We start from the raw sequence: 21,347 nt of genomic DNA, 5'->3' as shown, positions 1-21,347 counted from the left end.
AGCTAACATTGTTCTACTGGTATTGAGATGTCCATATATGTGTGTTGTGATGACACCTACACCCTTTATTAGATGGCCTTTGGACACAGAGGACAGGTGACTTCATCTGGTCTAGTCGTCCTCCAAGCAGTCGCGATGCTTGTTACTGATGCTGATGCTGTTTGTTGTAATTAAACATATTATGATACAAGAAAGCCAGTGTCACGAAGTTCATTCTGCATCTGCACATCACGGGCTGTTAAGACACGAAATAGTCCAACAACTCATGTTGCATTGTTCAAGGCTATTACCTTATCTATCTATCTATCTATCTATCTATCTATCTATCTATCTATCTATCTATCTATCTATCTATCTATCTATCTATCTATCTATCTATCTATCTATCTGTCTAACAGGAGTCTGGTTCTGCTGGAGGTTTCTGCCTGTTAAAGGAAGTTTGTCCTTGCAACTGTAAGTTGCTAAATGCTGCTAAGTGCTCTCCTCTGGAAGATTAAGATGAGATAAGACTGAGTCCTGTCTGTAAGATGGGACTGGATCTTGGGTCTTTGTTAATATTTGAACATGATAACAATCTGGACTCCAGACCTGCTTTGTTTGTAAAGCCTCTTGAGATAATGTTTAATGTGATTTGGCGCTATATAAGTAAAGATTGATTGATCCACGGCTGTCTTTATACTTTTATTTCAGTCCAACAACTCATGTTGCATTGTTCAAGGCTATTTCCTTATTACCCCTCGTACATGCAGAAATCGAGCAGTGCTGAGATAATAATCGGCCTTTGCAGCAACAAACCTTACCTGTGTTTTTTAACACTCTGATTCACTGTAGACTTTTATGCACTTTTTATTCAGGTTTATTAGTCACGGTGAATTTGTTTGTGTTCGCAAATTTCCGGGTGTTTGGCAGTAGAGAGCAACATGGAGGCAGAGACGGCTGTATCCGAGGTGAGAAAGGCATAATCAAGATTTATCAGTACCATGATGTGCATGATCTACTCTAGTCTTATGTTCTTAACCAGAAATGGAACCGTATTTTATATCAGCTGATCTCCTGCTACGACATACATACAAATAGATAATCAATAAGGTCCTGCAGATCCCTGATCTGTTGGGGATGTTGCAATAGTTCTGCTTTGTTTGAATTAAACTGGGGCTAGGGCCGGGCTACCTACCGTGTTGACACTTCTGGCTCCAAAACTACAAAGAAGATGTTGGTCCAAATGTCAAACTGTTCTTCTTTGTTTGTTTCAGGAATCCATCCGTGAGTCTCAGACTATGTGTGCTGGTGAACGGGAGTATGTTCAGGAGAGGAAAAAAATTGTTCTGGCGTCTCTCAATGGACTGGGAGCCAAACGTACTGAAGTAAGAAAGAAAAGTCTTACTTCAATATGAAATATTTCTCCCTGTCTCTTTTTATCTTTGAAAAATTCTCTTCCTTTAGCTGTGTCGCATCCTTAGTAACCTTTATGAAGGCTTACACTCACCGGAGGAGAGCAGTTCATGTCTTACATAGTTTTATATCAGGGTTTATATCCTCTATGGTGCTAACAATATCTCGTAAGGATGCTTCTTATGGGGCCAGTTTGTAAAGTTGTGGACACTAAAAATAACAGCACCATTTTTACACATGTTTATAAATCTCTTAAAAATGGAGTGTGAATTTTTCAATGCTACTTTTTTTATTCAGAGTTATATTTGTGATCTTTTTCACTTTTAATTTTGTTTTGACTATTTCTTTATGTTAAAAACACTGTTAAAACTAAATGCTAAATATGAATACAAATGTTAAATGTTAAATCTAAATGTTAAATATGAATGTTAAATATTTAGCTAATTTGCAAATTGTGCTGCCGCCCAGTATTATTACCAAAATAAAAGCTTCATAAAACCAGACAGACTTAGCAACACCAACTTAGCTTTTCTGTACCATAGACTGAATCAGTACTGTCTCTGAGTGTTGTGAATACTCTTAATGACCTCCAAACCTGCCTTTCCAACATTTTCTGCTAAATCAGCGCACATTATCAAGGGCTGGCAGTCCATTGGAGTCAGTAATAACAGGCTATGGTTAAGATATTCGTATCGCTTTGCAAAGCTTTTATTTTAGTACTTCCATTAGGCGGCAGTGTGAATTTGATTATAAGCTACATGTTTAGGATCGCAGAACAACAATTAACATATAGATTTAACATTTAACATTTAAATTTAATATTTAACATTTAGATTTAACATTTAGATTTAATATTTAACATTTAGATTTGACATTAACATTTAGATTTAACATTAATATTTAGATTTATATTAGAAATTAAGATTTAACACTTTACATTTAGATTAATATCTAGCATTTAGATTTAACAGTGATTTTAACTGTAATATATTTGTCCTTACAAAAATAAAGTGAAAAAGTTACAGATATTGCTCTAAATGTGATAAAAAGAGACTTTTAAAAATTCACACTACATTTTTAAGACATTTTAGAGTGAAATGTGGAGAAATGTTGCTGTTAGTTTCAGTAAGCACAACTTTACCAACGGCACCCCATAGCAGGGATGGTGTTATATATTCAGGAAACAAAAAATAGACAGCACACTGACATGATGTCATAACGTGTGAAGCTAAAGCAACTGGCCAAACGTGTACGATATATGGATTGTTTTCTTATCTTTTTTTTAAACTTCTATTTTTGGGCATTTTTGCCTTCAATGGACAGGACAGCTGAAGAGAGACAGGAAATGTGGGTAGTAGAGAGAAGGGGAAGACATGCAGCAAATGGTCGAGGCTGGAATTGAATCTGCAACCTCTGTGGCAAGGGCTATAGCCTCTGTTTATGGGGCGCGCTTAGCCCACTAGGACAACGGCGTCGCATATGTATTGTTTCCTAATGCTTTAAAAATAATGTTTCTCCAAAAATGATGCGTTATCTCACACTGGTAAATCAATTAATTTGAGTGTTAATATATTGGAACAAAACAAATCTAAACAAGTTTGAATGCATCTTAGAGGTCAAGCCTTGGGCAAGATATTGAACCCACGTGATGTTTTCAGAGGAGTGTCAAAGGTCCTGATCATACCTGTAAAAGCTGTGTTTGAAGCAAGAGGATTATATCATATCCTCATAATTAATCATACCCTAAATTTATATTACAAAAGTGATGTAATGTACAAGATGTTTCCTTGTAGCTGAGTTTAATCACCTCTTTATGATTTATCCTATCAGGACTCTGTTCCCAACATCGCTCTGCTGGGTTCAGGTGGGGGTCAGAGGGCCGCCGTGGGTATGATGGGTTCCCTCTATCAGATGGAAAAAGAAGGTCTGTTGGACTTGATGCTCTACCTGGGAGGAGTTTCTGGGTCAACATGGTGACTATAACCCCCCTGATACACATTAACATCAGTGTGTGAATAACTGAAAGCTGCTTAGATGAACAGGTGCAGATTCAGCAGGGTAAATTAAATTGATTTTACAATATATCTTAAATTCTAAGGTTTATTCTGCTGCATTTCTGTCACTTTTGACTTACCTTATGATGGGTGTGAAACGCAGCGCATGTTAAATGGAGTAGGAGCTGTTTTGATACTGTGTATGCAAATGCATGCAGGGTTTTTTTAAAAGTGAGTTTTTTTTGTGAGCCAACAAAGTTTATTTGGCTGCAAAGTGATGCTGTAGGAGAACACCTCAAAATCAGAGGCAATATGTCCAGTTGCAGCTTCACCCAGCCACACCCTTTTACTGTACATCTTCTCCAGCTCTTCACTTTAAAAGAAAAAGCGGAAAAAGTGATGCATACTGTGAAATTTTCCTGAATCAGCAGACATCCGGGTAGTTTTGGCATACTACAGATTTTGTTCGTGTTCACATAAAACTTACTATATACAGAATTTTGGCCAAATCAAAACTCCTGCTAGTATATGAGACGGTTTTGAAAACAGCCAAGGTGAGAACAAAAACAGGAAACACTAGAAAAGTAACATGAGGGAATTAAATAACACAACTTGATTACTCTGGAGGCGTGACAAAGAAACAAAGAAAGAAAAAAAGGAAGAAACAAACAATCAAGGAAACAAGGAAACAAAAAACAGCAACAAACAAAAAAGACACAAACAAACACACAAACAAAGAAAGAAACAGAGAAGGAAGAAACAAACAAACAAACAAGGAATGAAACAAAGAAACAAAAAACAGAAACAAACAAAAAAGAAAGAAACAAACAAACAAACACACAAACAGAGAAAGAAATAGAAAAGGAAGAAACAAACAAACAAAAAATCAAATACAGAAACAAACAAAACAAGAAAGAAGCAAAGAAACAAACAAAGTTGTCTGTTGTTCATTTTTAGGTAAACAAAAACTTGTTGGTGGAGTCTTGTTACTGCACGTTCTTCATGACAGTTTCTCCTTATCTTCTGTCTCCTCTGTCAGGGCCATGGCCTTTCTGTACAGTGACCCAGAATGGAGCAAGGACATGGACAAGAATGTGTCCAGGCTGACGAATTCAAAGGTGGATCGTAAGAAGGTCCTGTCCTGGCTGGTCAAGAGAGCGACTGACGAGGATTTCTCCCTCACTGATATCTGGGGGGCGTTGACCTCTGCTGGGATCATGAAACAGGTCCCTGGAGAAAAATACACACTCTTACTCCTTATATAACCAGTCTTTAGTATAACACATTGTAGGTGCAGTCTTTTAAATGTATGCTGTGATTCATCAGATGGACCTGCGAAATCTTTCTGAAGAGGCCAACAGAAATGCAACCAACCCCTATCCCGTCTACAGTGCCATCGAGAAGTTCTTTTTTACAGAGGGGCCAGTGGAAGGTACACACACTTCATAGACAACAGTATTTTCTGCACTCATGACTTTGTGAATAAAACTGTGTGTGTGTGTGTGTGTGTGTGTGTGTGTGTGTGTGTGTGTGTGTGTGTGTGTGTCTGTGTCTGTGTCTGTGTCTGTGTGTCTGTCTTTCTGTCTGTCTGTCTGTCAGGGAAGTGGTTTGAGATGACTCCTCATGAGGCCGGTTTAACAGAGTTGGGTCTCTTCATTGAAACTTCTCTTCTGGGCAGCAAGTTTCAGAATGGAGAGCTGGTGGAGAGGATACCTGAGATGGACATGGTCAAACTACAAGGTGTGTGCAACAAAAGTATTGGAGTTACAGGAGCAGGCATGTTAAAGTGAGCTTTGATTTTGAGTTAAAAACAGAGTTACATCAATCACTGGATCATTTGGCACCTGTTAATGTTGTTGAAGTGATTTAATTGATTTGACATTGAAGCCTGAAATCTTATTACAAAGTATTACCCCAAACAAGTTCAGTCTCAAAGCTGCGAGTTGTTGCATATTGTCAGTTAACTGTAAGATAAGAAAATACCTTATTGATTCCCGGGGGGAAATTTATTGTTGCAGCAACACAGACTTAGTAGTATTACAAGAATAACAAATAGCGATACATTTTTTTAAAAGTAAAACAAAAAATTGATACAATTGTTACATGTAGTATAAATGGTTGTAAAAACAGGCAGTAAGGAAATGTTATATAGGAGTGACAGATCAATATGGTGTGATTATGGTGGGGTTATGGCAACTTTTATGCAATAATAAATACATATATATTTATATATGGGCATGTAGAATTGTTTTTATACAGAGATAGAGAATAATAAAAAGCACTATATAAAAGAAACATGATCAGTTTAATGAATAATAATATTATATCAATAATAATGATAATAATAATATAATAGTGATACATAATATAACATAATACAATATAATAATAATAATAATAATAATAATAATGTGATCTCACATAATATAGTAAAATGAAATATCATGTAATAATAATAAAATAACACAATAAAAATAAAAATATAAAATAATAACATATGATTTAATATTATTACAACTATAATATATTATAATATATAATATGAAACTTTAATATAAAATCACCAAAATCATGGCACAAAATAGCATTAACAGATAACATATAGTACAGACTGTATTTTCCCTTTAGTTGGTGAGATTCTTTATGACTTATCTGCTTGTTTTTATAAAGTAGAATTGTTGAAGTGTTTATACATCCTCATTTTCAAACCGTGCAGGTATCCTGGGTTCTGCGTTGGCTTGTGAAGAAAAGAACGCAGAGTACATCATAGACTGGCTTTACGGTACATCACAATGAACCCAACATACATATCTATGTTATTACACAATCTGCTGTACATAAATTGTACCTGAATATTTACCCTTCCGTCCATAAAGACATCATCTTCAGCCATCCGAGTGCTCTACCTGATCTGGACGAGCTTCAAAAACTTATCACAGACACTGGTAATGATCATTATTTTCTACAAAACTGACCTCCCAACAGCTATGTTCTCCTCATCCAATCACTATGAAGGCTGCAAGACAAATCACTACATTGTAGCTTCTGATTTTAAGTAAGGAACCCTATAAGTGGCTCAGATTGCTTCTTTTTTTGTCTCATAAAGCTGCAAATGTCTTATTTAAAATGTCAGACTTTCCTTATCAATCTTATCTCTTCTAGACAAGGATCACCAAGAAGAACATCCAAGCCATGAGTCAAAGAGTACGGAAGGGAAGCAAAGTATTTCCCAGAGGTGGAGTCAGAAGCTGGTGTCCGTGGTAGAGAACTTGGTCAAAGGAATGCCGGAGGGACCTTTGAAGAATATGTGTCAGTTTAGAAGAAACAGACAGAAAAAAAAATCAAAATAAATCAATTGAAATGAGGTGTAAACTTATCTGGGCATTTCTTCTTCAGTCACTTTTATAGTGAGGCGCATCCATCGTCTGATTCATAAGTGGGAGTGGGGAACCACCAACAACTATCTCTACAAATACGAAAGTAAGAAGACACCCTCCAAAGGTACACAGTGTGCATTTATTTCTGTAGGGAAATTAATTGTGTTATATTTGGATAATCTAATTGGGTTTCTTGCAGAGAGAAAGATTGATACCAGTAAAAATGAAAGTGCAGCTTCGAGCTGATGTGGCTTGAGAAGAAACATGCCTGTGGTTTAGCTAAGCTAAGCTAATTGACTGTATTTTCATTATAGTGTTATAGTAATAGTAACAGACAAAAAGAAAACCATTTTCAGTAATTCTGTGAAGTATTGTTCAATGTGACATAATAATAAAGAATATCATAGGTAGGTAAATAAATAGTTTACCTGAAATATTCTTTTGTCCTGTTGCCGGGCAGATGACAGCATTCCAGAAAACCTTAAATCCATGACGGATATCCACCTGGTGGACGCAGGGCTGCTGATGAACGTCCCCTATCCGTCATTTCTGGGAGACAAGAGAGACATTGACCTCTTCATCGCTCCAGATTTCAGCGCAGGGGAGCTGTTTGAGGTACTGAGTGAAGTCAAGCTGGGCACTATATGGACTTTTATTTTGGATTTTGCATTTCAATGTATTTTGAGGAGATAGAAGAAGATAATAATGTTTACATGATTGCAGTTTTCTGTTTATGGCAGTTGCACTCAGTTTGTATGTGCATTAGCGTCACCTACTGTGTTTGAGCGTGGACCAGACGTTTAACGGTCCGTTACATTTACATTGAAGTAATGTGAAATAAACGCCAGTGAATCTTGTAACTTCCAGTAATTACAGAGGCAGTAAACATCTCACAGGTAACTGTTCATGTCCGTGAACATTATTAACTTCCATATAAACCACTTCTTAACTTTTTAAATCATACATGAATGCTAAAGAAGCAGTTTCACTATCAGCTTGATCTTTATTTACTTCCGTTTTCTGAAACCAACGACGCCTGACCCAGCATACTGCAAAACAGATCAAACAGTCATACTTCATTCTACCTTCAGCTTGGGACCACCAGTCATTGATGTTTCACTCATTTAATCCCAGTATATCTCCTGGTGGCAGAGCGATGGCAGGGATAGCTCTTTGCCACCCTCTGCTGATGTCCTTAGGTGTTATTTGGCCCCCAACTTCTTTGCTTCCTCGTTATCAAGAGCCAGAAGCTGGCCTTCTCTGCCTCATCGCTTAGCTCCTTGATAGTTTTGCGATAACAGGTTCCTGGTGCAAGGTAGGGTGTCCCTGATCAGGAAGCTGAGCCTGGCTTGTGGGATCTTCCACAGATCTTGCCATGACATGGGCCTGTTCAAGAGTCGTTCCCAGGTTGTCAATCCTTACTGTCGATCCTGGGACACGGCTCTGGTCTTAATCCGTTCCTACTTGGACCTTGCCACCTCACCCACCGCCATGGCTTTCCGCTGTTCCTTGGAGGTCTTTGACCAGAAAAGGGGGGCCTGACTACATCCAAGACCTGCTTGACCTTCTTGGACTCTGCCGACAACCTCTTGGTGCTGTAGTCTGCTTACTACCAGATCTACTTTTTCCTGGGCTTTCCACTTCATCCCTGTTCTTACATTGGGACCAGCTGCTCTCACCAGCTGGTCAGTGTAGTCCCTCAGCTCAAGCACCAGACAAGCTTTCTTCTGCCTACATCCCAAGCTGATGGGTTTCAGTGGCAGTTGGAGTGCGATTTTGCCATAGAGGCCTACCTCTGAGAGGCACCTTGGCAGGCCCAGCCATTTCCTGATGTAGGAGTTTGCCAACCTGTCCAGCAACCGTTGACAAAGGAACCTCGCTCAGCTTCAGAGGCCACATCTCATTAAACAATGAAATAAAACAATTCAGCTCATCTGAAGCTGTGATGAGTAGAGAAAGAATGTTTCTTTTTAACTAATTTCACATTTTTTGAAAATAATTTAAATAAAAAAATCAATAGAGACAAATCTCCCACCTCTTATTTCACTTATACCCAGCTGAAATTGAAAGTTTGAAATCCTTAAAATAATATCTTCCATAACTGTATTCCTTGTTTTTGAACAGTCACACATTTCTCTCTTAATTCACATGTTATTCATGCAGTAGAAAGGATATGTATAACTAAATCTGATAATTAACAAGCTAACTTTCATGATTCCCAAAAAGACTTTTCACAGAGAGATACCTGCTAATACTTTATTTATATGACTCACAACAATGGAGTGATTTATTGCCCGGACTCTGTTGCAGAGTGTGTGAACTATGAAACAACATGCACACTCTGCTCTCTGCACAGACCCTTACTTTGGCCAGAGATTATGCAGCCCTGCTGAAGAAGCCTTTTCCAGAGATAGACGAGAAAACCGCAGAGGAGAAAGCGTATCCGAAGGACTTCTACGTGTTTGAAGGGAAAGGGAAGGAGCCCACCATCGTTTACCTGCCACTCTTCAACAATAGAAACTGCAAAGGTCTGATACAAACCATAAAACCATTCAATCAGAATAATGTTTCCATCTGAAATATCTTTCTCATCACCCATGCTTTTGATTCTGGTCCAGATGCAGAGGAGATCAAAGAGAGGATGGCGAAGTTCTCCACCTTCCATGGTCCCTACAGCAAGGAGGGCACTAATACTTTGTTGAGAACGGCAAAAGCAAACATCAAGAACAACAAAAAGAATCTGCTGAGGGAGATCAACAAGGCTGCTCTTCGCAGACAAAACAGGGAGAAATGAGTGATTTTGTTTTTGTATGAAAAGACAAAAAAGTGACTAAACAGATATCAAACATGTCATATCCTTCTTTTCTTTTGCAGGAAGTCAGTGCTGCAAAAAATCTCTGATTCCTGTCTTTTTGGTTTGGTGTGATCCAGAATCTGCAGTTTCATTCTGGTGGCAGGTCTTCACTTTCTATGAATGCATGCTCTTAGAGTAGATGATAATGATGGTGACGGTGATGGATGATGATATTCAGGTTAAACAGGAATGTGGATGATGATTAGTTTTTGTTGCTGAAGCAGTCTGGGATTGTCATTAATGGAGTTCCTTTCTGTCTAGATCCTTGCTTGTTTTGATCTTACTCTCAGAGGAAATTTTAACACTTTAAGTACACAACCATTTAATGCCATCATGCAAGCTGAGATGATGTATTGCTCTTGGACATACACAATAAATAAAGATGTGTTCAATGTGCGAGAGTATATGTTTGTTTTTATTTCACTCTGTAAGACACAGGAGTTTCTGATCTCTCTCTTCATCTCCTCTATCCCTCTTTCTAACCCCAACTCGGTCGAGGCAGATGGCTGTCTAACATGAGTCTGGTCCTGCTCAAGGTTTCTGCCTGTTAAAGGAAGTTTGTTATTGCCACTGTAAGTGAATTTTTTTCTAATGCAACGGTTCAAAATATATTAAGATTACAAGTTTTTGCCCAAATAAGGATATGACTGACTGGACTCCCGGTCGGGAACACAGCTGATGGCTAGGAGGCTCAAATGGCTCCCCTTTACGTCACACTCTGCCTGGTTAAGTTCTGCATTTCCAATATGGCTGCCACCATCGATTGGCTTCAAAACAGCTCTCAGGAACAGATGGGTCACGTCACGGATACTACGTTCATATTTTTTACAGTCTATGGTCTTGAGATAACATTTGATAGGATTTGGCTCTATATAAGTAAAGATTGATTGATCCACTTCTGTCTTGATACATTTATTTTAGTCCAACAACTCAATGTTGCATTGTTTAAGGCTATCACCAAGGTTTCCAGAAATGGAGTCAAATAGCAGCTAACATTGTTGTACTGGTATTGAGATGTCCATATATGTGTGTTGTGATGACACCTACACCCTTTATTAGATGGCCTTTGGACACAGAGGACAGGTGACTTCATCTGGTCTAGTCGTCCTCCAAGCAGTCGCGATGCTTGTTACTGATGCTGATGCTGTTTGTTGTAATTAAACATATTATGATACAAGAAAGCCAGTGTCACGAAGTTCATTGACATATGACATATGATATGACTTATGCAGGGCAGTGGTGAAAGTGGTAGACCAGAGGGAAGACCCGAGATCTTGCAGCTTAAATAGACCGCCGTATTGGTAGGGTGTGTTTGCTCCCTCAAGGCAACACAAACAACATTCAACAGAGTCCACACGTGAAGGGATCATGTGCTCAAAAAGATCTCAAATTAGAGACATGTTTTCATTTAAAATGTTGCTCATTACATACAAGGCCCTCAATGGATTGTCACCATCTTACTTGGCTGATCTTCTCCATGTTTATACTCTAGCTTGAGCACTGAGGTCAACCAACCAGCTGCTCCTGGATGTGCCTAAAACTCGCCTAAAAACAAGGGGCTATCGAGCCTTTGCAGCAGCAAACCCAACCTATGTTGTCTTGCAATCTGATTCTTGTTTGTTCATCTGGTTTTTGACACAAAGTCTTCTCTTTGAAAGCCAGCACCCAGTGTTTGAAATCAGGAATTTATACGGCTTGTGTAATCTGTTTTGGGTTTGAGTCTTCGCGTCTGATCTTGCATATGCATGCCTGTATCTGTCAAGGCGGCACCAGTGAAGCCCCCTCAGAGGAAGATTTAGAAAACAGACTGGAGTATTGTGACTGCAGAGAAGTCAGCGTCCAGGGGTTTCACTGTAGAGAAGTCAGCGTGCAGGGGTTTCACTGCAGAGAAGTCAGCGTGCAGGGGTTTCACTGCAGAGAAGTCAGCGTGCAAGGGGTTTCACTGCAGACTTTAATGCACTTTTAATCCAAGATGCATCCACACCCACACTGGACCGGATATACAGGTTTTTTAGTCACAGGGATATTGTTTGGGTTTGCTATTTCTGGAATTTTGGCAGTAGAGAGCAACATGGAGGGAGAGACGGCTGTATCCGAGGTAAGAAAGGCATGATCAAGATTTATCAGTACTGTGATGTGCATGATCTACTCCAGTCTTATGTCCTTAACCAGAAATGGAATCATATTTTATATCAGTTGAGCTCTTGCTATGACACACATATGTAGTACTAAGTTTGAGACTTTATTACCCTTCCACTATATCACTTTAACTACTAATCCTTAAACTGGTTCAGCATAAACAGGTAAGTGTCTCTATTAAGGAGACAAGAAGCTGATAGCTATCGAGCTACAAAATTAATTCACAAAATCTTCAAATAAAGAAACAATTAAACAAGGACACTAAAATGGGTTTGAGCTACACAGTAGCCTCCTTAAATCAGAGGTGGTACAACTCACACTACAGGACTGGTCTATGATACCGGTAAAACTACAAATCGCTTGGTATAAATAGCAGACCACTCAGAGAAGTGGCAACTAGAACCCCTCAAATATCACACAAATTACACTGCACACTTTAAAACCCAATGAGATAAATCACGCTCTAAATAAGGAAAGGATATACCATGATCCAAATCTGCATGCACAGAACTAGATAAGATAAGATAAGATATACTTTATTTGCCCCCCGCTAGGGGAAATTTCTTTTGTTACAGCAGCTTACAACACAGGACAGGGGAATACAACAATGTACTAACATAGTTAAAAAATATATAATAACAGTAATAACAGCAACGACAAGGTTAAAATAAAATAAAATAAAATAAAATAAAATAAAATAGAATAAAATAAAATAAAGTAAAAACAAAATAAAATATGGCAACTATTACAGATGTATAAACACTATGTACACTTTTATCTGATAAATAGATAAGGTAAGTTATTGCACGATAAAAATTGCACCAGGTTTATTTAAAAACAAACATACACAGTATGAAAAACAGTGCGATTCAGATGGATACAGTAGTTCTTTGTGAATGTGTCAAGTCACATAGTAACTTCCATGTAGTGTAATGAAAGATGAGAACAGATGATTAACGGGACACAGCAGTGCTGGTGTTAAACAGTCTGATTGCAGATTGGATGAAGGACCTGCGGTAGCGCTCTGTCCTGCAGGGTGGGAGTATCAGTCTGCAGCTGAAGGAGCTGCTCAGGGACCCCATAGTCTCATGCAGGGGACGAGAGGGATTGTCCATGATGGATGTCAGCTTAGCTAACATCCTCCTCTCACCCACCTCCTCTATGGAGTCCAGAGGACAGCCCAGGACAGAACTGGCCCTTCTGACCAGTCTGTTAAGTATTTTCCTGTCCCTGTCTGTGCTCCCTGCTCCCCAGCAGACCACTGCATAGAAGAAAGCAGACGCTACCACAGTGTCATAGAATGTCCGTAACAGAGTCCTGCACCCTCCGAAGGACCTCAGTCTTCTCAGCAGGTGCAGACGACTTTGGCCCTTCTTGTACAGGACGTTGGTGTTGTGTGAACAGTCCAGTTTATTGTTGAGGTGAACACCAAGGTATTTGTAGGTCTCCACCCTCTCGATGTCCAACCCCTGGATGTTCACCGGTGCAGTCTGGGCTGTTTTCCTGCGGAAGTCGATCACCATCTCCTTGGTCTTGCTGGTGTTGAGCTGAAGGTGGTTTAGCTCACACCAGTCGACAAAGTCCATAATGACCTCCCTGTACTCCAGCTCGTCCCCCTCAGACACACAGAGGGGATTTTAACTTTGAAGCCTCTACTCTCTGGGTGACTAAACTATCCACCAAGTATTGTATTGTGTCCACAAAAGTTTACCACCAATACTGCACATAAGAGCCCTATAAAAGTAAACAATATTAAAAATACCTTGTTAATATTCAATACACTGTTAAACATATTTAAAACTGTATAACTTGTTTTATAAAATGTACCCATATTATTGTACCTTCAAATCATTGAATTGGTACCCCAACTGGTGATGTGCGTTTCATTGTTCTCAGCAATACTAAAAAAAAGAAAATAAATTAGACACACTGCAACCTGATCTAAACATTCTTAGTTTGCTATAAAAACACACAATTGCCATCATATCGTCAGTTTACACATGAAAGCTATAAGCAATTGCATAAAAGCTATAATAAATTAAAACTCATGGTTATAGGGATAATTAAAATCATTGCGTCATGTGAGCTGGCCTACCCATAATATGAACGTGCCTCGCGGCGTCCGATTATCCACCTGTATTCAGCGTTTCTTAGAAGTACCTGAATGAATACAGTTTATTTAGTAATTATTTAATGTGTCACCAGTCTTCCATGACAGAGATAACGTTTTAATGACACGCGCAACTTAATGCGAGTAATTGTTTGGCCTGCGTGGTGGAGCGTCTCCCCCTGCTGCGCTTCCTGGTCTAGCACCGGTGACAGAGGGGGAGCGCTCGTTTTCAGCACCGATTTATAGCCTTCTCCTATAGCACCGCACTGACAGCCTTACACATACAAATAGATAATCAATAGGGTCCCGCAGATCCCTGTGTTCGGGATGTTGCAATAGTTCTGCTTTGTTTGAACTAAACTGGGGCTTGGGCCGGGCTACCTGTGATTGACAGACAAGTGACTACCGTGTTGACACTTCTGGCTCCAAAACTACAAAGAAGATGTTGGTCCAAATGTCCAGACTGTTTTCTTTGTTTTGTTTCAGGAATCCATCCGTGAGTCGCAGAGTATGTGTGCTGGTGAACGGGAGTATGTTCACAAGAGGAAAAAAATTGTTCTGGCGTCTCTCAACGGACTGGGAGTCAACTGTTCTGAAGTAAGATAGAAAAGTCTCACTTAACTATGAAATATGTATCCCTGTCTCCCAGTATTAATATCCTCTTTAGCGCTAAAGATATCTTGTTAGGATGCTTTGTATAGGGCCGTTTGTAAAGTTGTGCACACTGTAAATAACAGCAACATTTCTCCGCATTTAGCTCTTAATTGTCTTTTTAAAAATCATATATAGAGCAATATTTTGTATCTTTTCACATTTAATTTTGTTGTGACTATTTATGGATGTGAAAACCACCGTTAAATCTGAAATGCTAAATATAAATATAAATGTTAAATGTAAGATCTAAATTTCAAATATAAATAAATATAATGTTACATCTAAATGTGAAAAATGATACATTTCAAATCAAAATGTTAAATGTTCAATCTAAATGTCAGATGTTGCTCTGCAATCCTAAATATTTAGCTAATATGCAAATCATACATTTTCTGCTAAATCAGTGCACATTATGGATGGCTGGCAGTCCGGGTAGTAACCCAGGAGTCAGTATTGACAGGCTATGATTGGGATATCTGTATCGCTTTATGAAGCTTTTATTTTAGTATTTACACTAGGTGGCAGTGTGAATTTGCACAAAAGCTACGTATTTAGATGCATATCCTCATAATTAATCATACCCAAAATTTTATTTTACAAAAGTGATGTAATGACCAAGACGTTTCCTTGTAGCTGAGTTTTAATCATCTCTTTATGGAACAATCAAACAGGACTCTGTTCCCAACATCGCTCTGCTGGCTTCAGGTGGCGGTCAGAGGTCAGCGGTGGGTCTGGTGGGTTCCCTCTATCAGATGGAAAAAGACGGTCTGTTGGACTCTGTGCTCTACCTGGGAGGAGTTTCTGGGTCAACATGGTGACTATAACCCCCCTGATACACATTAACATCAGTGTGTGAATAACTGAAAGCTGCTTAGATGAACAGGTGCAGATTCAGCAGAGCGAATTAAACTGATTTTATAATATATTTCAAATTCTAAGGTTTATTCTGCTGCATTTTGTCACTTGTGACATGCCTAAGGACGGGTGTGAAATGCAGTGCTCATTAAGTCTTACATGGAATAGGAGTTGTTTTGATACTGTGTATACAAATACATGCAGAGTTTTTTTAATTCTGGCAGTGAGCCAACTGAGTTTATTTGGCTGCAAAGTGATGCTGTAGGAGAGCACCTCAAAATCAGAGGCCATAGGTCCCGTCACAGCCTCTCCCAAACACGCCCTTTTGCTGTACATCTTCTCCAGCTCTCTACTCCCTACATTTCCCGTCTCTCTTCAGCTGTTCTATCTAATAAAGGTGAAAAAGCCCCAAAACGTAACTTTACAAAAACTTTAATTAATTGATTTAAAAATCAGCTTTGAAGATGATCTATTTCTTTCTTTACTTGCACCTGGCTCCTCCCCTCTCCTTACTTGTTTGTCCTGCTAGACCTGAGTAAGACCTGCCTGCTGACAGTGAAATACCAAATAAAGAAAGGATGAAATAAGCAAAGAAACAAACAAACAAAGAAAGACAAAGAAACAAAGAGACAAACAAAGAAACAACCCCCAAAAAAGAAAGAAACAAAGGAAGAAAAAAGGAACAAACAAACAAACAAACAAGGAAAGAAACAAACAAAAAAGAAACAAACAAAGAAACAAACAAGAAAGAAAGAAAGAAAGAAAGATAAAGGTTTGTAGATTCTTGTTACTGCATGTTCTTCATGACAGTCTCTCCTTACCTTCTGTCTCCTCTGTCAGGGCCATGGCCTTTCTGTACAGTGACCCAGAATGGAGCAAGGACATGGACATGACCTTGTCCAGGCTGATGGATTCAGAGGTTGAGCTGGAGGCGGTTCTGTCCTGGCTGGTCAAGAGAGCGACTGAGGAGGATTTCTCCCTAACTGATATCTGGGGGGCGTTGACCTCTGCTGGGATCATGAAACAGGTCCCTGGAGAAAAAAGACACACTCTTGCCTAATCTAACGTGAACCACATTGTAATTGTAGTCAGCATATTAAATGTATGCTGTGTTTCATCAGATGGACCTGCGAAATCTTTCTGGTGAGGCCAACAGAAACACAACCAACCCCTATCCCGTCTACTGTGCCATCGAGAAGTTCGGCTATTCAGACGGGCCGATGGAAGGTACACACACCTCATAGACGACAGTATTTTCTGCACTCATGAGTTTGCGAATAAAATTGTCTGTCTGTCTGTCTGTCTGTCTGTGTGTCTGTCTGTCTGTCTGTCTGTCTGTCTGTCTTTCTGTCTTTCTGTCTGTCTGTCTGTCTGTCTGTCTGTCTGTCTGTCTGTCTGTCTGTCTGTCTGTCTGTCTGTCAGGGAAGTGGTTTGAGGTGACTCCTCATGAGGCCGGTTTCACAGAGTTGGATCTCTACGTTGAAACCTCCCTTCTTGGCAGCAAGTTTCAGAGCGGAGCGCTGGTTGAGAAGAAACCTGAGATGGACATGGTCAAACTGCAAGGTGTGTGCAACAGCAACGACAAGTCTATGAAAAAGGTTTTCCAACATGCGCCGTGAAATTTTGGGAACCACTTTGAATGATTTGGTGAGGTGTCCGGAATCAGGACTCTTAAAAAAGCTCAGCCAAAAAACAGCTGTTTGGAGAGTTCAGTTGATTCTATCTTGCTCAAGCCCTATTAGCCTATTAAACAGCTCAATGTGATACTTATTTATGAAATCTACCAATTGCCACTGCTTTTATTCATCATATTATAGTGTTATTATTACTTTCTATCATTTGTGTGATGGTTGTGTGATATAACTGGCTGTGATACAAATTGCATCTCGATTACAACAAAGATATCCTTGATTCTCTAATCATCAAATTAATTCCCTAAAAACAAGCCTTTAAAATAATCGATCAATTAGCGGTTTGAGTGACAAACCTGGGAAAACAATGAGTCTAAAAGAAGTAATTGACATCGTTAGAAGTAACACTTAAAAGGGCGCAGATTTCAGACACTGGTGGAGGAGGTGTTGCCGATGAAGATGTCTGAGATTGATGACATGAAGGAGCTGAGGGAAACTGCGGAAAAGACTTGGTGGTAATGATGCAATGGTTGATGAAGTCATTTAGGGCTGATGATGCTGAAGGACTGCATAGACTGGGCAGAGATGGCAAGATTGCTGACAATGTCGTCTGTGCCAATTCTGGGTGGTGACTGGGAGGTGGAGGGTCACGGGCATCAAATGAATAATTGAAGGAAGAGAGAGCCATATTTAAAATGGGCAGCAGCAAAAATGATGCAGCTAATGATGAAAGTGTGTTGCAGTGCAATTGGATAGATATGACCAGGTGAATAGAACAGCCGATGACAACGTGAGTGAGCATGCGTCAAGGCAGATGGCTGTCTAACATGAGTCTGGTTCTGCTCAAGGTTTCTGCCTGTTAAAGGACGTTTGTCCTTGCCACTGTAATAAGCTAGATACTGCAAGGTGCTCTGCTCATGGTGGTTTAAGATGAGATCAGACTGAGTCCTGTCTGTAAGAGGGGACTGGATCGTATCCTGTTTTGTTGTTGGGTCTTTGTTAATAATTTAGAGCAAGAAAGAAGGAAGAAAAACTGATAGTTCCCTTGTAAAATCAACACAACTATGGTACATCAGCAAAAGCATAAACAGATAAGAGTGTAGTTTCCCTTTACGTGATAAAAAAATAATTTCTTTATTCAGAAAAAATGTGCTTCAAGTGTTTCTAAATCATGATTTTCTCACCATGCAGGTGTTCTGGGTTCTGCGTTGGCGCATGAAGAGATGATCAAAGAGGTCATCCCTCACTGGCTGAACGGTACATCACAATAATCACAATACATATTCCTTTATTACGACTCGACCTGCATATTTTCACAGAAGCTGCAGTGGTTTGATCTGTTGTTGAAGCAGGAAGAAGACATCATTTTAGGGTTTGTGTGTTTCAGTGCCTGGACAGATGGACTCTGCAGGAGACGAGTACCTGCTTGTTTACACTGCCCTCGATAAATTCATCGCTCTGACCAGAAACACCATGATGCATCCAAGATCTCAGTCTAACCTGGATAAACTGCAGAAACTTCTTGCCGACATTGGTGATGAGGATGATGATTTACTACAAAATACTTCTGCAAAAGAATTCACAAGATTGTAGCCTCTGGATTTTAGAAAGAAACGCAATAAGTTGCTCAATTTTCTACAAGCTGCAAATGTCAGACTGTCCTTATGAATCTTATCTCTTCTAGACAAGACTAACCGAGATGAACATGCAAGCCATGAGTCAATGAGTGCAGAAGAAAAGAAAAGTTTATTCAAGCAGTGGACTCTGAAGCTGGTGGCCGTGGTGGAGCTCTGGAGCCAGAGTCTGGAGGAGGGACCTTTTAAAACACAGGGTCAGTTCAAAACAGACAGTCAGGCTGATCAAAACAAACCTGAAATGAGATGTAAACTCATCTGTGCATTTCTGTTTCAGTCGCTTTTATAATTACTCGTGTCCTTCCTCTGATTTTGAAGTGGGAGTGGGGAACCACCAACAACTATCTCTACAAATACAGAAGTGAGAAGACAGACCCTTCAAAGTTACTCAGTGTTTATTTATTTATGTATGGACAGGACATGTCTCAAATATTCTAACATTCTGTTGCCGGGCAGACTCCAGCGTTCCGCCCTGCCTGACTTCTCGGGAGAATTTCTACCTGGTAGACGCCGGGATTCTAATCAATAACCCCTACCCGTCATTTCTGGGAGACAAGAGAGACATTGACCTCATCATTGCTCCAGAGTACAGCGCAGGAATCATGTTCGAGGTACTGAGAGAGAGAGAGAGAGAGAGAGAGAGAGAGAGAGAGAGTGTGTGTGTGTGTGTGTTTGCACCAGGTCACTTTATTGACTTTTTAATAATTTTTTTGTGTCCTTTTTTTTTTTTTTCTTCATTTTGCTTTAAAAAAAAATTAAGATATGGGGTGCTAGTGGCTTAGTGGTCTAAGCGCCCCACATATAGAGGCTATAGTCCTCGTCGCAGAAGTCGCCCGCTCGACTCCCGGCCGCAGCCATTTCCTGCATGTCTTCCCCTGCTCTCTGCTCCCCACATTTCCTGTGTCTCTTCAGCTATCCTATCAAATAAAAAAAAAATAGTAAAATAAAATAAAATAAAATAAAATAAAAAATAAAAGTTAACATAAAGCGATTCCAGCCAATGTTTTATTTATAAGATTAACAACAGAGCGATCTATTGCCCAGACTCTTTTGCAGAGTATGTGAACTATGAAACAACATGCACACTTTGCTCTCTGCACAGCCTCTGACTTTGGCCAGAGATTATGCAGCCCAGCTGAAGAAGCCTTTTCCAGAGATAGATGAGAAGATCCTGGAGGACAGAGACTGGCCAGCGGACTTCTACGTGTTCGAAGGTAAAGGGAAGGAGCCCACCATCGTTTACCTGCCGCTCTTCAACAAGAAAAACTGCAAAGGTCTGATACAAACCACGAAACCCTTCAATAAAGATAATGTTTCCAGCTGAAATACAGTATCTTTCTTATCACCCATGCTTTTGATTCTGGTCCAGATGCAGAGGAGGTCCAAGCCAGGATGTCAGAGTTCTCCACCTTCCAGCGTCCCTTCAATCAGGAGAAATCCCGGTTTGTGCTGGACACGGCAAAAGCAAACATGGAGAACAACAAAGAAAATCTGCTGAGAGAGATCAACAGGGCCGCTCTCCGCAGAGACAAGAGGCAGAGGTGAGTCATTTTGTTTTTGAACCTAAAGATGAAAAACAACCAAACAGATATCTAACACGTCTGCTCCTCTTTTCCTTTTCTCTTACAGGAGTCAATGATTACTGCAAAAAATCTCTGATTCTTGTCTTTTTGGTTTTGTGCAACCCAACTGTGTGTCTTAACTGTACCTGTAATGTAATTTCTGAGAATTTTCAGCATAGTATTACCAGTACCCAACCATGTACTCATGTTTCCTTAAACGATGGGCTGCACTGACATATACCACAAATAAAGATCAATGCGTGAGAGTACCTGATGTTGGATTTTTCTTGTCTTCTGGCTTGGCACATTGATTTCAGTCAGACAATTTACACTGCATCAGTTGAAACTTTTATTGCAGTAACTGAGGTGATTAGATAACATTTTAAAACCCCTAACGGTGGCAATGACAGAGCAGAGGTAGTGATTGGAAATCTTTTCAGTGCAAATTCACCACCATATTGTGAGTAAACACGGTCAGGTGACTGTGAAAAGGAAGCAAATGTGAAATCAGAGATGCTCAAGGAGACAGCCTGAACTCGCATTTGTCTTCTCGTATATTAATACTTCTTCATATTCATGAAGAAAAATGACCTACTCTGGCTTTACAAAGAGTGATAAAACATCTGTTTTTGGTGATGTGGTGGATAGGGCTATTGCCTTCCAATCCAAGGATCCTGGGTTCAGATCCCAAACATGGACTGTCCACGGTAGATAGGTTAAATGTTGTTGTGTTTTCCCCTCAGGGCCACCATACATTTACAATGATGTCAAGAGAGCAACTGATACGGTACATAAAACATAAATGAACCAAACTTTAGATAGTTTAAGTATCAGGAAAATAAATTGAAACATGGTAACAATTGAATACAAATAAAGTCAAGGCATATGCAAGGAAAAAAATCTGCAAATGCAAAAATGAAGCTATAAACTCAAAGGTCAGACACTGGATCTAAATGCAAACACTCAGTATGTCTGTTGAAATACAATCATACATCTGAGACATCCACAAAACATCAAAGAAATGCATCAAAATAGAAGGTTAATAATCACATTTATTAAGTAATTCCTATACCTCATACCCTAAGATGTTAGTGAATCATTATGTATTAGTGTCATGGTTCAAAGTCCAAAGTGATCCATGCTTT

The 21,347-nt window shown here is 39.5% G+C and overlaps 2 protein-coding genes across 4 annotated transcripts; both read left to right on the top strand.

Annotated features, from left to right (window-relative positions):
* Window positions 1-769: 769 nt before the first annotated feature.
* Window positions 770-10,013, top strand: LOC117832545 (cytosolic phospholipase A2 gamma-like). Of its 3 annotated transcripts, none has more exons than XM_034711726.1 (13): window positions 770-947; window positions 1,254-1,364; window positions 3,223-3,365; window positions 4,426-4,612; window positions 4,713-4,818; window positions 4,986-5,126; window positions 6,103-6,168; window positions 6,263-6,331; window positions 6,549-6,695; window positions 6,783-6,866; window positions 7,224-7,378; window positions 9,120-9,291; window positions 9,382-10,013. In XM_034711726.1, the coding sequence occupies exons 1-13, from the start codon at window positions 921-923 to the stop codon at window positions 9,555-9,557; spliced, it is 1,584 nt and encodes a 527-aa protein (XP_034567617.1). In that variant the 5' UTR covers window positions 770-920; the 3' UTR covers window positions 9,558-10,013. The 3 variants fall into 3 exon arrangements, with proteins under 3 accessions (XP_034567617.1, XP_034567616.1, XP_034567618.1); XM_034711725.1 differs by having other exon boundaries at window positions 771-947; window positions 6,783-6,887; XM_034711727.1 differs by lacking the exons at window positions 770-947; window positions 3,223-3,365 and having other exon boundaries at window positions 1,269-1,364; window positions 6,783-6,887.
* A 1,631-nt stretch (window positions 10,014-11,644) lies between these two features.
* LOC117832593 (cytosolic phospholipase A2 gamma-like) lies at window positions 11,645-20,476 on the top strand. The gene is made up of 14 exons (XM_034711791.1): window positions 11,645-11,715; window positions 14,353-14,463; window positions 15,192-15,334; window positions 16,216-16,402; window positions 16,497-16,602; window positions 16,798-16,938; window positions 18,198-18,263; window positions 18,394-18,540; window positions 18,691-18,837; window positions 18,918-19,001; window positions 19,097-19,251; window positions 19,743-19,914; window positions 20,010-20,181; window positions 20,270-20,476. The coding sequence occupies exons 1-14, from the start codon at window positions 11,689-11,691 to the stop codon at window positions 20,277-20,279; spliced, it is 1,668 nt and encodes a 555-aa protein (XP_034567682.1). The 5' UTR covers window positions 11,645-11,688; the 3' UTR covers window positions 20,280-20,476.
* Window positions 20,477-21,347: the final 871 nt, after the last annotated feature.

This window comes from Notolabrus celidotus, chromosome 20 (assembly GCF_009762535.1).
Source record: "Notolabrus celidotus isolate fNotCel1 chromosome 20, fNotCel1.pri, whole genome shotgun sequence".
Lineage (NCBI taxonomy): Eukaryota > Metazoa > Chordata > Actinopteri > Labriformes > Labridae > Notolabrus > Notolabrus celidotus.
The sequence above is the reverse complement of the archived record's forward strand: the minus strand, read 5'-3'. Positions and strand labels throughout refer to the sequence as shown.